Here is a 14458-nt window from a genome sequence, read left to right on the forward strand (position 1 = left end):
CGTGGCGTCCGGCGGGGCCCGGAATATGAGTGGGACCACCGCTTTTAGGCACTCGGAAGGAAGTTTTTGGCCAGGTTCTCCGTCACTTCCCGGAGGATCAGATCATCTCCGGGTCTCTTGATATCTCTTTGTCCGCTCGAGTTGTCCGCATGCACTTGTCACCAGTATTGGCGTTTTATAGTTAATTAAAGGCTGCAGTATTTCAATGGAACACTACACTTTTTTTATATATATATATATAGTCTTTAAATATAATTTTAAATTTTATCTCGCCAGATATATAAGTCTCTTTGTGCTCGCACCTGCATGTACGAAACAAGAACGCCATGAATGCTTCAGACTAATTATACAATTGTTAATAATTAGAGAAGATAAAGCAATAGATTGTAGGCCCTTTGGATGAGCAATTCCGGGAGATGTTGATGATGCTATTAAATGAAAATTATGTCATCAAAAGTTTGTATCATATGTCATGTAAACGACAGGAAATTTTGCAATTTGTTGTCATTTAATAGAATAGATTGCTGCAGTTTTCTGACTCCAATGTAACCCGTTGCCATCCCTAACCAAAAATAGCCACACTTCAGACACATCAATGTGGGCGCCTCAGTGGCCGATCCAAAGCGAGTGCAGGAGATTTAATTTAAGAAAAGCAAGTGGATTTGCAATAGTTGGCATGAATACTCTTTTAAAATTAGTATTTTATAAAGTTTTACTTGATCATTGGTCCTTGGTATGTAGTTATGTCTTATTTTAACAGAAAATTTTATCTACTTTTATATATAGTGGCGATACCTTCATTGCGACACGATTCTAGCCATCCTCCGTCTCTGCTGTGGAATATCCCATAGACCACCGCATAATTAATGAACAATCAAATGATAATAGTCATTGTTTTCAGGGAATTGAGTCCTTAATTCTTATCATTTGATTGTCCCAAGAGCCTTACCAATGAATGGGACAAAAGAGAGAGGTGTCATGGGAGACTCGGCTTATAGAATTTAATACTTACCAACTTACTAATGCAAACACCTGCTATGAAATTTTAGTGCGTGGTATTTTCTGCCTAGGACTGGACTAATCAGGCCTCTCTGCAATTAAATGGGTGACTTTGCTTAATTTAACTGGTTGGTACTCGGCTTAAATAGATATCTGTTGCTCTTTTCCTTGCTGCATTCCTTCTTTTCCTTTTTTTTGCTGTCTTTCTTTTTCCTTTAGTTATAGCTTTATTTCCCCTTATCTTCACAACAGAAAACAACTAGGCATTAGCCTAATCTTTTCTAGAAATGACGTGCGATGATATTATAGAGAACTTATTTTCCATCATTTGGTTCACTTTATCAAGAAAGAGAGATGCTTCAGGCAAAATGGTTTGGTTTCGACTTCAGAGACTTCTCCTTGAACATTTGTGCAGCTTTTGTAAACGGTTTTATGTGTATAGGCTTTGTGGGCTGCTTCGACAGGAAATTATATTCTGCACCACATTACGGTAGACCATATCAATTATCTCATCTTGTTCTTATGGACTCCAATCCAAAACAAACACACCATGAATGACGCCCGCAAGAATAAGACCAGGTGATTGGCATGGTGCAATGCTATGTGGTGCACATGATGTAAGATAATTTCTCTATCTCTGGTTTATTCATCGAGCGCCAATCTGTTTCAACCTGCTCGAAGCTTTACTTGCGATGGATGGACATAGATATCATCCCCATAATAAACAACATGCAGCTGCAGTAGCCCATCGTGGGTCGCCGGCGTACGGGGATTGCTGCTTTTAGATTAGGTCATTGGTATGGATCGCACCGTCCGGTTTCATCCCCATGGTCACAGAAAAAGTAATATCGGGAGTTGATAGCCGGTCCTTTTTGTGGACCGGACTATGATCAAGTAGAATGGTTGGTGGTCTGTTTTGTATTTCTGAAGGAAACCCCATTCCGAACCTGCATCGTTCCAACTCCGACGATGAATTACTCTAAAAAAATGCTTGCTGCTTTCAGTAAACAGCCACCCTCTCCGACCCCTCAAGGTGGGTCATGGGTGCCAACCAAAGCGCGTGCAGGAAGTTTAATTTAAGGCTGGGCGGTCGCGGTTTCCAGTCCTTGGTTTGACACCACCTTTTCTTTTACCACTTGACTGACTTCTGCTTGATGTTTTGTTCTCGATATACAATTACTTATTCTTTTGTGAGTATATGATTTGATCTTGTTTTATACATACTTATATCTGTTTAGATACATAATGGTGTATGTTTTCTACCAAGGTTAAAAAATAAAATCGTCATCACCATCAAGGTTCAACATAGAATGCCAGGTGACTAGAGCCTAAAATAATGATTGAGTTGGAAGGTGACACTGCATGCTCACTTTTGATGGCCAAAAGGTGGCTGGTGGCTGATGAAGCTGTACAAGCGAAAAAGTATTTAGGCTGCAATCCTTCTTAGATTGTCAGAAAGATTAGTAAGTGTTCATAATATTAAATTTTGTATCTGTTTTCAAATAGAATTAAGTTAATGTGTCGATCCTCTATTGGTAGCTTTTGCCGGGTCCACAAGTAGTACAGGTGAGGCCATGAATTTTTCAACTCTAATCAAAATGTAGGTTACACGTCTATTGTGAAGGGGGATTCCACTTAAAAAACTATTTGGGTAGTTAGGTCTCATAACATTGATTCATAAAGCTTTATCTTGAGTAGAAGGAGATGACTGGTATACACCACGGGGGTAAAATTGAATCTTCATACACAAATACTAAATCCTTTGGCAGCGTCTGAATTTAAGACAAGCATAGTGAAGATCATAATGATGTCATAAATAAACGTCTAATATAAAATTTAATAACAATTTACTACCTAGTAAATACAAAAAATATATTTTATTTTTTGTGTTTCTCTTTTCCGTACTTGCATTATAATGTATACTGTGGACATAAAGAGTCTCTCATCAATCTCGAGTCTTAATATCCCATTAGCATCAATGAAAGAAGCCAAACACTTAAAATATCGGCAAATGAAACTAATCTTCCACGACATTGGTTTCGAAGCATTGACAAGGTATATTCCAATATCATAACTTCACTTTCAAAGCAAGCTAATTGCATTGGAAGGATATCCTTGTACAAAACATCTCAATGCTGTGTAATATACTCATTTTATGGCAAGCATCTAATAATCATATACCCAATGGTCACTTGGAGAGGCTAAACGAAAAGCACCATTATGCAAACCAAGTTGCAGCATCATATTATGTTCCTAATTTAATATATAGCATATGCATATTATATCGAGTTGCACAATATACCTTCAAAGAAAGAGAAGACAAAGTATTTTCGGACTAAACTTCTAAACATTTTACACATGTAGTTAAATTGACAACATGTCATCAAAAGTGCGCCCCAAATCTACTTTCTTCTTGCTGCAAGTCATCACTTATCTTAGACCTTGACCATTAAGACACGGTATATATATAATAAAGATTTTTGCAGCTAAAAGCCAATGGAAGAAAACTTTTTTCTACGTAAATAACAAATCATACCGATAAATTGATAGTTTTCTATTGGTACAACATATGGTCATAGAAAACGATCGACGGAGCAACATTCATTCTTTAATTGCTTTAAGATCAAATGTGAGATCAGCATTTTTAAAAAAAAAAAAGAAATTGGAATGCAAGCCATCTTATCTCTCTGTCTCACGGAATAGTGCAACCTTTTTGTTAGGCTCGTGCAGGACACATAAATATTCTCCATCGTGCCACGCGCTGATGTCCTCGAGCCTGCCTTTATGAGTCCACCAAGACCAGAAGAAAGCAAGCAGCCAAATCGCCAAAAGGCCACGCGAAAGAGGATAATTCCTATGCCCCTCGGAATCACAGCTACAGGATCGCATTGATCAGAGGATCTCGACGGTTCGATGAATGAATTAATGAAGTGCATGGTAAAATACGCTGCGCCGCGCGCTCGGGTACCGTCTCATGGAAAGAGAGTCAAAGCGGGAATATGCGGCGGGATAAGCTCCAGCTTCGAAGCCGACCCCCCATCTACCGCAATAGTAATTTAATACCTAATTATAATGCCAAACGACTCATCGCTTGTTTTGGTCTCCCTTTTGTTCTTCCTGGTTTGTCCCCGGAGATGGGTGGCTCGCAGAATTCCGGGGGCAGAGAGTAGAGACACCAATCATAACTAGAAAAGTTTGATCGTCGGTTATGCCCATGCTGCTCACGTGACTGCTCCTCTGTGTTGCAATAATTCTTTGGTCCGTGGCAGGTCATTCTCCGAGGCCACATGCTTGGGGGTCCAACTATTCTCTTGTGTTGTTCGACCCTACGACTCCCATGCTTTCAATAGTGCTTTTTTTTGGGGAACCATCCATCGCGCATGGCTTCTGAGACAAGGAAAAGCAACGCCAAGACATAATACACTTGAGACGGATCATGGATGGATTGTGTTTCAAGGGATTAAGCTGTAAGGATGTGACCTGTGTACATAACCATGCACAAATAAGAGATTATGTGTACGCATTTAAATCGCTATCCCAATTACCCAACATACTAAGCAGACAATTATTACTTTGTGACATTTAGAGATTTACGAGAAGATGTGGTTTACCAAAAAACGAACAGTACAAATGACTAGGTGAACATTACGGCTGACTGGGTGAACATTACTAGCGCGGCGTATTATTCTGAAAAGTTTTTTTAGGTAAACTAAATGGATATTTCTTATTATTTTCGTCACTTTTTTTTTTCTGATTTTGTTGGCTGCACCTAGGGCTGTCAACGAGCCGAGCCGAGCCCGAGCCACAGCAGGCTCGGCTCGGCTCGTTCTATAAAAGTCTGGGCTCGGGCTCGGGCTCGGGCTCGGTACCGAGCCCTGTGCTGGGCTCGGGCTCGGGCTCGCCTGGCACAGCTCCGGCTCGGGCTCGAGCTCGTGAGGCTCGTTTGCCCGAGCCCGAGCCTGCCCCGACGGCCGGCGCCCCATCCCCATCCCTATCATTCGTCGGAGGACGGGAGGAGAGAACGAAGGAAATAAAGAAAAAAAGAAAGAAGAGAAGAAAGAAGGGGGCGGCCGCGAGCACCACCGGCACGGACGTCGGCCGCGGGTCGACCGCAGGCGCTGCGGGCGCCGGAGGCTCGGCCGCGGGTCGACCGCAGGCGCTGCGGGCGCCGGAGGCTCGGCCGCGGACTGAGAACTGAGGAGCAATCGAGCAAAGAGATGATGGACGGACCGTGAGGAAAGAAGAGGAAACTCACCAGCAAGTCGGGGTCGGCCGGTCGCCGGTCGGGGGTCTGTGAGCCTGTGACTGCTGTCTGTGGAGTCGGGATTCACGGCCGGCGGCGCGGCGTGCGGGCAAAGGAAGGCGGAGCGCGGCGGAGCTGGGGCTTCAGGAAGTCGGGGAAGGCCGGAAGGGGATCGCCGGACGCCGGATCCAGGAACTAGGGCAGCCGTAGCAAGTCGGGGGAGGGCTGGGAGCCTAGGAGTGGGAGAGGCCGAGACTCGAGAGGGACTGAGGTCTGAGGGAGATTAGGGCATGAGCACCCTTTTCGACGGTGGGGGGCCTGGGGGCTGGGGAAAATGGGATTTGGCCATGGGATTGGGAGTCGGGACTTCGGGAGTCACACTCGAAAGGGGGGCTGGCTGGGTGGGCCCGTGGGCCGTGGGTCATGAGAGAATGGGAGCTGTTTCCTTGTTTAGCGAATGGTCCAAGCTTGTTTGGGCTCGTGAGCTGCTCGGGCTCGAGCTCGGGCTCGGGCTCGGATGTAAACGAGCCTGATATTGGGCTCGGGCTCGGGCTCGTTTGACTAACGAGCCGAGCCCGAGCCGGGCTTTTACCGAGCCGAGCCCGAGCCGAGCCCGAGCAGCTCGGCTCATTAACAACCCTAGCTGCACCATGCATGTATTGTATGAGACGCCCGTTGTACCAAAAAAAAAAAAAAACTCTTATGTCCGATTTAGAGTGAGAGATGACAGACTTTTGTTCCATGGTCGAGAAACTGCAAACACCGAAGTTTGTCGCGACCCAAGAGAAGCACCTGAACTTAAGACGAGATGCCCTCGCTCAGTTCTCAGGCGCAGGGCGCAGCCCTCTATTCCTTTACTAGTGCCTTATTCTGCGGTGGGGGAAATGCGTTAGCCACCAACCACACTCGCGCAATAGTGGCGAATGACAACCTAGCCAAATTGCTCAGAAAGTCTTCCTTTCGACTTCCTTTTAGCTGTCTATGGTCCTACAAAAAAATATCGCTGATCTCCAGAAAAATCTTACGGTTAAAACCACTAATTCGCATGACGTTCCTGTCATTGCCTGGTAGATGCGTCCTTCTTCCCATGGTTGTCATGCTGACAACTCACACCAACAAATCCAGCGATCCAATTCCCAATTCCCATCCTTTGGAACCCTTCTTTCCGCGGATTAAAGGCCACTGGTTTTCACCTTTGTAGCCAACAAAAAGCCACTAATTCTCAGGCTCCACCAGTCATCAGGGGATTCCCCCCCTCCCCTGCGACGACAAAAAAAGGCTGGGGAAGGACACCTGGATACCCTGTCATCGCCCACGTTGCATCCGCACCAGCCAGTCAAAAAAAAAAAAACCCGTTAATTTTCTAATAAATACTCCTTTTATTATTCTCCCATCTCTCTCCAAAATCTTCAGTTAGTTTAAGTAATTAGACAAAGAGAACTCGTAATCCCCCCAATCCAAAAAAAATCCATCATCAGCAAAGCATCATAACCAAGGTATTACAGGCACCGGCCGGTCACCGGACTTCACCAGTGCTTCGCCTGGAAGCCGCTGCCTTTGTTCCGCACGAAGGAATTTTTTGGTTTCGGGATCTCATGGATATCCATCACCTGAATGGTCCGCTGCTTTTTTGCTTTTCCCCCCAATTTAAAATAATAATAATAAATTAGTACGTAATTAAACACAATAAAATTATGTTAATGAAGATGTAAATTAATTAAATACCGTTTTGGGCTTCTTGGTAGTTCTCATGGAGCCGTCTTCTCGCGGAAGCGAGTCTCTCGGGATCGAGCAGGCTGTGCCTTTGCTCGTTGGCGTTCTGCGAATTATAAAATAACAATTAGAGGACTTCAATTAATTTTTTTCGTTGGGTTCTCGAGGAAAAGAATTGATTTCTTTACAGCTGGAGGAGAGGCTGCCGAAGGCGGGGAGTAGCGGTTTGGCTTAGCTGGAACTTCCTTTCGCGGGGCGGCCTTTGGTTTCGGCTCCACTGATTCCCCGCCATTTCTCTCAGAGCTCACGTAACCTTCTGCTTCAACCCAACGCTTCGTTTTCATACATCATATATCAATTAAAAAATAATACCAATAAAAAAAAAACACCATTACATACTTGGAGGATATGGTGAGTAACCGAATTCTGAAGCCTGAAATGGTAAAAAAAACAGAGAATTTAGATGCCAATGAAATAGATTTAATTCAGACTTAGAAATTTTATTTCAGAATTAAGTACCTGGTGGTGCCCATTTTGGTTGCTGTTTTTCACAGGGATTTGCTGCGGCGAATCTCCGTCAGCTGCAATCCGTTTGCATAGGAAATTAGATAAAGTTGGATGATAAAAAGTTCGTTTTTTTTTGTGTACATCTTTTTAGGATCGAGTTTGGTGACCTACTGATATTCGCAGGAGATGCAGTGTCGCCGGCGGAACTCGATTTCACCCACTCGTCCACGATATGCTTCCACCTCCTGGGGACCGAAATGGAGAAGAGGATCAGATGCTTTTCTTCTAAACTTTTGAGGAACAAAAAGAGAAGTAAAAAAAAAATATCGTCGTCGTCGTCACCTCACGAGCAGCTTAACCAATTGCCGTACTTCTGGCGACGGATGCTTGCGAAAGCCGTTTACATGCCTTCCTATATCTGTTTCCTGAATCCAGAAAAGAAGAAATAAAAACTAAATTTTTATTAAAAAATGAGACATAAAACAAGAATTTTTAAAAAGAAAAAATAGAATTTTAATTTACCTTGAGATTCTGGAATGTAATCTCCATGTCTGCAAGATTTTGCAGCAGGCTTACCAAAGAATCCTCCGTCTGTGCGAACCAACACAAAAATTCATTCCACAAAATAACCTTTTTTATTATTAAAGGAAATAAAAAGAAAAAAAAATGCAGAGAAGGAAGGAAGGAAATGGACCTGATCGGGGTCTTCCAGGAACTCTTTAATGGCCAAGATTTTGGTCTTGTCGTCGATCGGATGGTCATCGTCTTCTCCTTCTCGCTCTTCTCCTTTCTCATCTCCGTTCATCGACAGAGGCGACGCCGCCGTCGCCCCCTTCCCGGCCGCGGGGCTACTACTCCCCTTCCCCTCCACTCCCCCCGTCGGCAGGCCGACGGCCGCCAACCGCTCCGCCGCGGCGCCGGGAGCGCAGTTCCGGCACCCATCCGCCGCCACCAGCCCCGCCGCGTAAAGCCGCTCGACGATTCCGTCTCGCCGCGCCCGGAGCTCCTTGCCATAGTCCGTGGCGGCGACGTCGAGCGCGGTCTCGATCAGCGTCCACAGATCTACGCCCATGCTCCTCATCACTCTTCTCAAATCTTCCGCATCCATCGCCCTCGCCCCTCCTCCCTTCCTCGCCGGACCTGAAATCCCTAACACGCTTTCATTACTCCCATCCTATCTACCATTCAAAATCCACAAAATCCATCGATTGGGCATCCTCGTCCCATTCGATCTGGACTCGACCGAAAACGACCAAAAAAACAGATCTTTCACGCAAAATCGAACAAAAACTGACAAAATCCTTCGATAAACACCCGAATTCCAGATCGAAAAGGCCACCTTTCAGATTTTTTTTCTTACTTTTTCCCCGGGGGAAGGAGGGATAGATAGGGGGAGGAAGCAGCCAATGGTGAGAAGAATATAGAATTATATAAGACTGTACAAAACTTTCTCAACGTTTTTCGGTGGGGGGTTTTATTACTATTTGGTGGTTTTTCCTACAAGACGGGGGGCGGCTGACCTCTCTCTTCTTTTGGGGCTCTCTCCGCCCCAAGAGACGACAGAAGGGGTCTTGGCTCGCTCCCTTCCCCTTCCAGGAAACGGAACAGAAAACGAGACGGAGAGAAGCGGTGAGAGGAGGGAGTCGAGGAGAGGAAGGAAGGGGGGAATTTAGCGCACGCTCCCCGCCCCCCACCCCCCTCGCGATTAATTTCTTCCCATTCTCCGTTCGTTCGAGGAGCATATTCCCATGATTATTTTCCTTTTTTTTCCTTGGGGTTTGCTTTTATTTGGACCCATTTTGGGCCTTTGCTGCGGCCCAGCATTTGCGGCATTGCCATCCCGATCCGTGGGAAACTGGCGGCCTCGAATCTGTGGGCTTTTCAAGTTGCTATTGGCCTGTCTGGATTCTGGACTCTTGTAACAGGATGAGGATGGTGATGCGAAGCCAAGTGGCTGGCTCTCGTTTGGAGCCGTTGATCAAGGATGTTACGGCCACTGGTGTCAAATAAATCCTTGAGTTGCCATCTGTCGTCAGGATCGGACTTTCGCTTGTGTTGATTATGCTTCAGATATAAGCAGCGTAGCTTATTTGATCATACTCTTATCAGTTGCTTAACAACCTGTTGTGGTTGAATTTGGCCCGAGGATGACCACACCGGAAGAAGCCGAGAAGACGCCCGCCGGGACGGAGAAAGAGGACCACCTCCTGTGCTCCGGAGTACCTACACAAAGCTTTGGCCGGAGATTCCGACGAAGGCCCTCCGATGGCTAAGTTAGCCATACTTTTGGAGAGGTTTCTGAGTGTTTTAGATAGCCTCTTATGAGTTAAGAATGCTTGTAATAGCTTATAATGGCTTATCGAAGGCCTTTCCCTACCCCTTTATAGAGTGGGGGTCTCGGCCGTTATTTGAAATCTCGGTCAATTCGTGATCAGCTGGCCATCAGTTGGAGGTGGCGTACATCGCGGAGATCAATCCTGCGGACGGAGAATTCGGAAGATATCTTTCCGGATTTGTTCTAAGGATCCGCCACATCATTTTAAATAGAAGTGGTTGGAGGGCTCTTTAATGCGTTGTGTGCGCACTCCCCCTCGAGGCGTTACTTGGTGGTATGCGAGGGGGCGGTCATTAATGCCCCGCCCCCCGAGGCGGCCGTTATAATGACCAGCCTTTAACACTGTGATCCAAGAATATCTGCTGAGGGAGTTCTGGGTCCGCCACATAGCATGATGTGGACTGAGGCTGACCTCGACGGGATCAAGGTTGACAGGGCTAAGGTCAGCTCGGCCTTCGGCGGGGTCCGAGGTCGGCCTGGCCTCTGGCCGAGGTCAGCTTGGCCTTCAGCGTGGTTCGAGGTCGGCCTAGCTTCTGGCTGAGGTCAGCTAGGCCATCGGCAGTAATTGAGGTCGGCCTGGCTCTTGGCAAGACCGAGGTCTGGCCTGCTCGGCTCTGAGGTCTGCTCGGTAGAAATTGGGTGGCTCCACGCTGGAGTAGGACGATCCATTTTGCCACCCATCACAACCCATTCAGGTATTTCCAACCCATCATTTAGGGGAAAAAAAGCATGAATGGCTTCAAAGTATTACTTATATTATGAATGGCTTCAAAGCATGAATGGCTTCAAAGTATTATATGTTAAACGGTTGGCATCTTTGGAATAGGAGAAATTAGCATATAATCCGCCCGATGAGTGGATGTAGTTTTTTAATCTATTTTTGAATTATTCTTGGAATGTAATATGGTCGTATAATTACTTATATTTAATACATTTTGTAAATTTGCCAAAATTATCATGGTGCCATTATGATATTATGACAACCATTGATTGAAGCCATAGAGTAAATTGGATATGTATAGGCTAGAGTACAGATTATGCAAATCTGTCGTACTATCCATCATAAGCATACATGATCAAAATATAATTTGATACAAAAATTATCATAAAACTATTCTTACTTTTTATTTATTTAGATCATTAGCATATCATATATATATATATATATATATATAGGTACAAAAATATCTACATCATGCAGGTCGGTGTACAAAGATTCTTACCTCTTTACTGACGATTCAGACAGACTGATCACCTCCCCACTCTGTAATCTACGAACCAAGGTGCACAGAACCTGCTCAATGTCCTCTTATCGACCAAAATGTTTTCCTATAGAACCAAGTCCACAACAAAAATTACTAGAGATATCTGACAATCCAGAACCCTCTACTGATCCACTAAAGGGTCTAGCATCACATAGCAACATAGAATTATCCAACACCCTCTTAACCAATGATCTCTTCGAATCAAGCTAGAGAGAGAAAGTATCAATAAGAAGAGTGAAAATAAGAGTATAAGATTTCGTTGGGTTTCTTTTTGTTTGGATAACTGTAGCCCCATACAAAACATGGACCGACCATCAAAATAGATTCGTATAAAAAGATATACAAGGCCAGCTAGATGACAGCACCCAATTGCTTGAATAAGTCAGTACAGTGTAACTCAATCTATTTGATCAAGAAACATATATTAAATCAAGAGAATAGATCAGGGGTTATCAATTATGGATCCAATAATGGTTGACAAGTACAGTCAGGTTCAGGACGGTCAGGGTCGGCTAGGTAGCAGCGTCCGACGATCCGGGTCGGTCTACTCTGACAAATCCAACCAGTCAAATCATAAAACAAGAATTAGGCCATGGTTCATATACACAATAGAGATTCATAATGATAGAGTCCAACAATACTCGGCAATGGTTAAGGTAAAGCTAGCACGATGGGTGGTCGCAGCAATACTAGACTAGGACCGTCTACTAGGGACAACCAAGTAGCAATGTTTGGGTTCTCGAATTGATCAGATCTAGTTAGTCTAACAAATTAACTCAAAAGTTAGGCTATAATAGAGATAGTTCAATAAAGATTGATGATGATGAAATTCAAATGGATCCAAAATCGATCAAAAGTCGTTGAGAGACGCTCTTACTAGGTCTAATAATCCTATAGGGGACGTTTGGTATGGGGTGATCGTCCTAAGATCAAGAGTAAAGTGGATGGAGGTGAGAGATCACCGCGTTTGGTTGCACTACGGTGATTCTACGTAGCGGTGATCTTAAATCACCTCCATTCCTCAAATCACCCCCCTACTCGGTGATGGGATATGCATCCTTGAGGTCGAAAATTCAAGATCACCCTAGGGCCGTGATCCTGGGTTGAAAATTAAAGACAAAAATACCCCTCAAGTTAGTAAAAAAATTGATATATCAATATACCATTAATATATTATGTCAATGTTATATATATATATATATATATATATATATATATATATATATATATAATGTTGATATTATATATTATATTAATGATATATGTTATATTATAATATATTACTAATCATATTATTATCCTATTATTATTGAAGAATAATTTTAAATTCTAGTAGAAATATATTATTATCTTTTATATTTATATAATGAAAATATTTAATATATTACTATATTACTCCTATTTACCTTATTTTTTAGTCAAGATAATTATTAGTATTTAAAAAATCTATTATAAGTATAAATAAAAATATTAATTCTATAATAAAAAATAAAATATTTTTCTAAGATTAATAATTTATAGGAGTAATAAATATATTTTTATAGAATATAATAATAATTAATATATTGATAAATATATTAATATTTTATTATAATATATTTTATATGATTAATAAATATATAATAAGGGCTACTAAAAGTAGAATATGTGACAAAATTATGGAGCTATTATAGGAATTAGTATATTGACTTATATTTTTAATTCATGAGAATTAAAAATACATAAAAAAATCCATTTAAAATATATCAAGGGTATTTGTGGTATTATATACTCAGTGATATTGGATCTCTATATCATACTAAACAAGTTACTCATGGATATCCGAGAATTTTTAATCACTGGATCATAACCTACCAAATACATTGATCTTAGATCATCGGAGATCAAATTATCCTAGCATTTGGATTATTGGGATCTTAGATCACTATGGTGGTCCTGTTGGGGTTATCAAACGCCCCCATAGAGAGTGACAATGCTAACCGTGTGAGACAAGAGAGAGAAAACTATGAGGGGGGACCTGTGAGGGGGAAGAGAGGAGAGAGAGGATTCCTCTCTCCTCTCCCCACTCGACGGCGGCCACTGCCCCGGCCAAACCGGCAACCGGTGGCGGCGGAATCATGGCAAAGAACACCGAACAGGGCAAAGAAAAATCAAAACAGAAGAACCACCCATGGCTATTTCCCTAACCCACCACGACATGATCTCAGGGTCCTTAGGGGTGGCAAGGCTCGGCCATTTTCCGGCGGCCGACGACGATGAACAAGGAAGAAAAGGGCCCAGGGCAGAGTACTCTGTTTCTGGATGAAGGCCCGGTGATTTGCCGGCTTAGTTCAACATGGCAGAAGATCTAAAACCGAGAAAAGAAAGAGAAGAAGTGGAATAGCTCTCACCTCGGTCCGGCGAGGTTCCGGCGGCCCTTTTCGGCGACGAATCGGGGAGGAGGCTCGAAGAAGAAAAGCTTGAATCGCGGCGATCCTCGGTGAGTTGGGTGGATAAAATCAAAGTGGGAGGAGGAGGGTTAAATAGGGAATGTCCTTGAGTTCGATTCGAACTCGGACTGCCCTTGGGATGTCACCGTTTTTGCCGGAATCGGAGAGGAAGCCGGGGTCTTCTTCCCCGATCGCCCACGTGCCGAGCACGGGTCGAGTCTGGGCCTGGCAACTCAGGGCCGGCCCACGAGCCCAAAGGAACTGGGCTATTACAGATATGTTCATCTATTTATCCATTCTTACATGTAACCTATCGTTGTTATTTCTCTGCACACAATCACTGTTTAGATCCAGTTATCTTAAGAAAGAAAATGTTTGTCTAAAAACTAATAATGCAAGGTTTTTTCAGGGTTATTGATATTTATGCATATAACTATCACTAGCTAGTTGAGAGTAAGCTCACTTGGTTCTATTCTTCATTATAAACAATTTTTCTTGGTTAAACACTCAATCCAAGACGCCACTAGTGCATTTAGGCTCTAATCTTACAGCACGTTTTTTTAAAAAAAATAAGATTAGAGCACATGTGTTGGGAACAAGCTGATGTAGCTTAATGCTAACATGCCGATATTGTGTATATAAAGTGGTCATGTTATACTAAAGAAAGTTAGCCCACTCAATTTGAATGCACTAACTTCCATTCACTTTAGTTGGACTCAGCGAGCCAACTTCAAGGTTTTATATTCGCTAATCAACTTCAAGTTTTTATATTCCCTATTAGTTGCATGTATGTCAATGTAGCAATATGCGCATTTTAAAATGACACAATCTCATCCAAATATCTTACACAAAAAAATTCAAACAAAAAATTATCACAAAATAAAAATTTACTCTATCCTCCTCATCAAAGTTGTCATTTTTTTTTTTCATTTGAAATTTTGAAGTTACCATTAAGGGCGAAAAATTG

General features: G+C 43.1%; 1 protein-coding gene and 1 long non-coding RNA gene across 3 annotated transcripts; both read right to left on the reverse strand.

Annotated features, from left to right (window-relative positions):
- Positions 1-3496: 3496 nt before the first annotated feature.
- Positions 3497-5776, reverse strand: LOC120112981. The gene is made up of 2 exons (XR_005514640.1): positions 5255-5776; positions 3497-4479 (listed from the first exon to the last, which is right to left on the reverse strand). It is a non-coding gene; the product is annotated as an uncharacterized LOC120112981 (long non-coding RNA).
- Positions 5777-6597: 821 nt separating this feature from the next.
- On the reverse strand, positions 6598-9217 carry LOC103701221 (probable mediator of RNA polymerase II transcription subunit 26c). 2 transcript variants are annotated; one of them, XM_008783210.4, is made up of 10 exons: positions 8983-9217; positions 8157-8602; positions 7985-8053; positions 7805-7887; positions 7634-7707; positions 7475-7536; positions 7355-7388; positions 7144-7271; positions 6968-7061; positions 6598-6875 (listed from the first exon to the last, which is right to left on the reverse strand). In XM_008783210.4, the coding sequence occupies exons 2-10, from the start codon at positions 8568-8570 to the stop codon at positions 6769-6771; spliced, it is 1065 nt and encodes a 354-aa protein (XP_008781432.3). In that variant the 5' UTR covers positions 8571-8602; positions 8983-9217; the 3' UTR covers positions 6598-6768. The 2 variants fall into 2 exon arrangements, with proteins under 2 accessions (XP_008781432.3, XP_008781433.2); XM_008783211.4 differs by having other exon boundaries at positions 8823-9212.
- Between the last annotated feature and the right edge of the window lie 5241 nt (positions 9218-14458).

Source organism: Phoenix dactylifera, chromosome 14 (genome assembly GCF_009389715.1).
Source record: "Phoenix dactylifera cultivar Barhee BC4 chromosome 14, palm_55x_up_171113_PBpolish2nd_filt_p, whole genome shotgun sequence".
Lineage (NCBI taxonomy): Eukaryota > Viridiplantae > Streptophyta > Magnoliopsida > Arecales > Arecaceae > Phoenix > Phoenix dactylifera.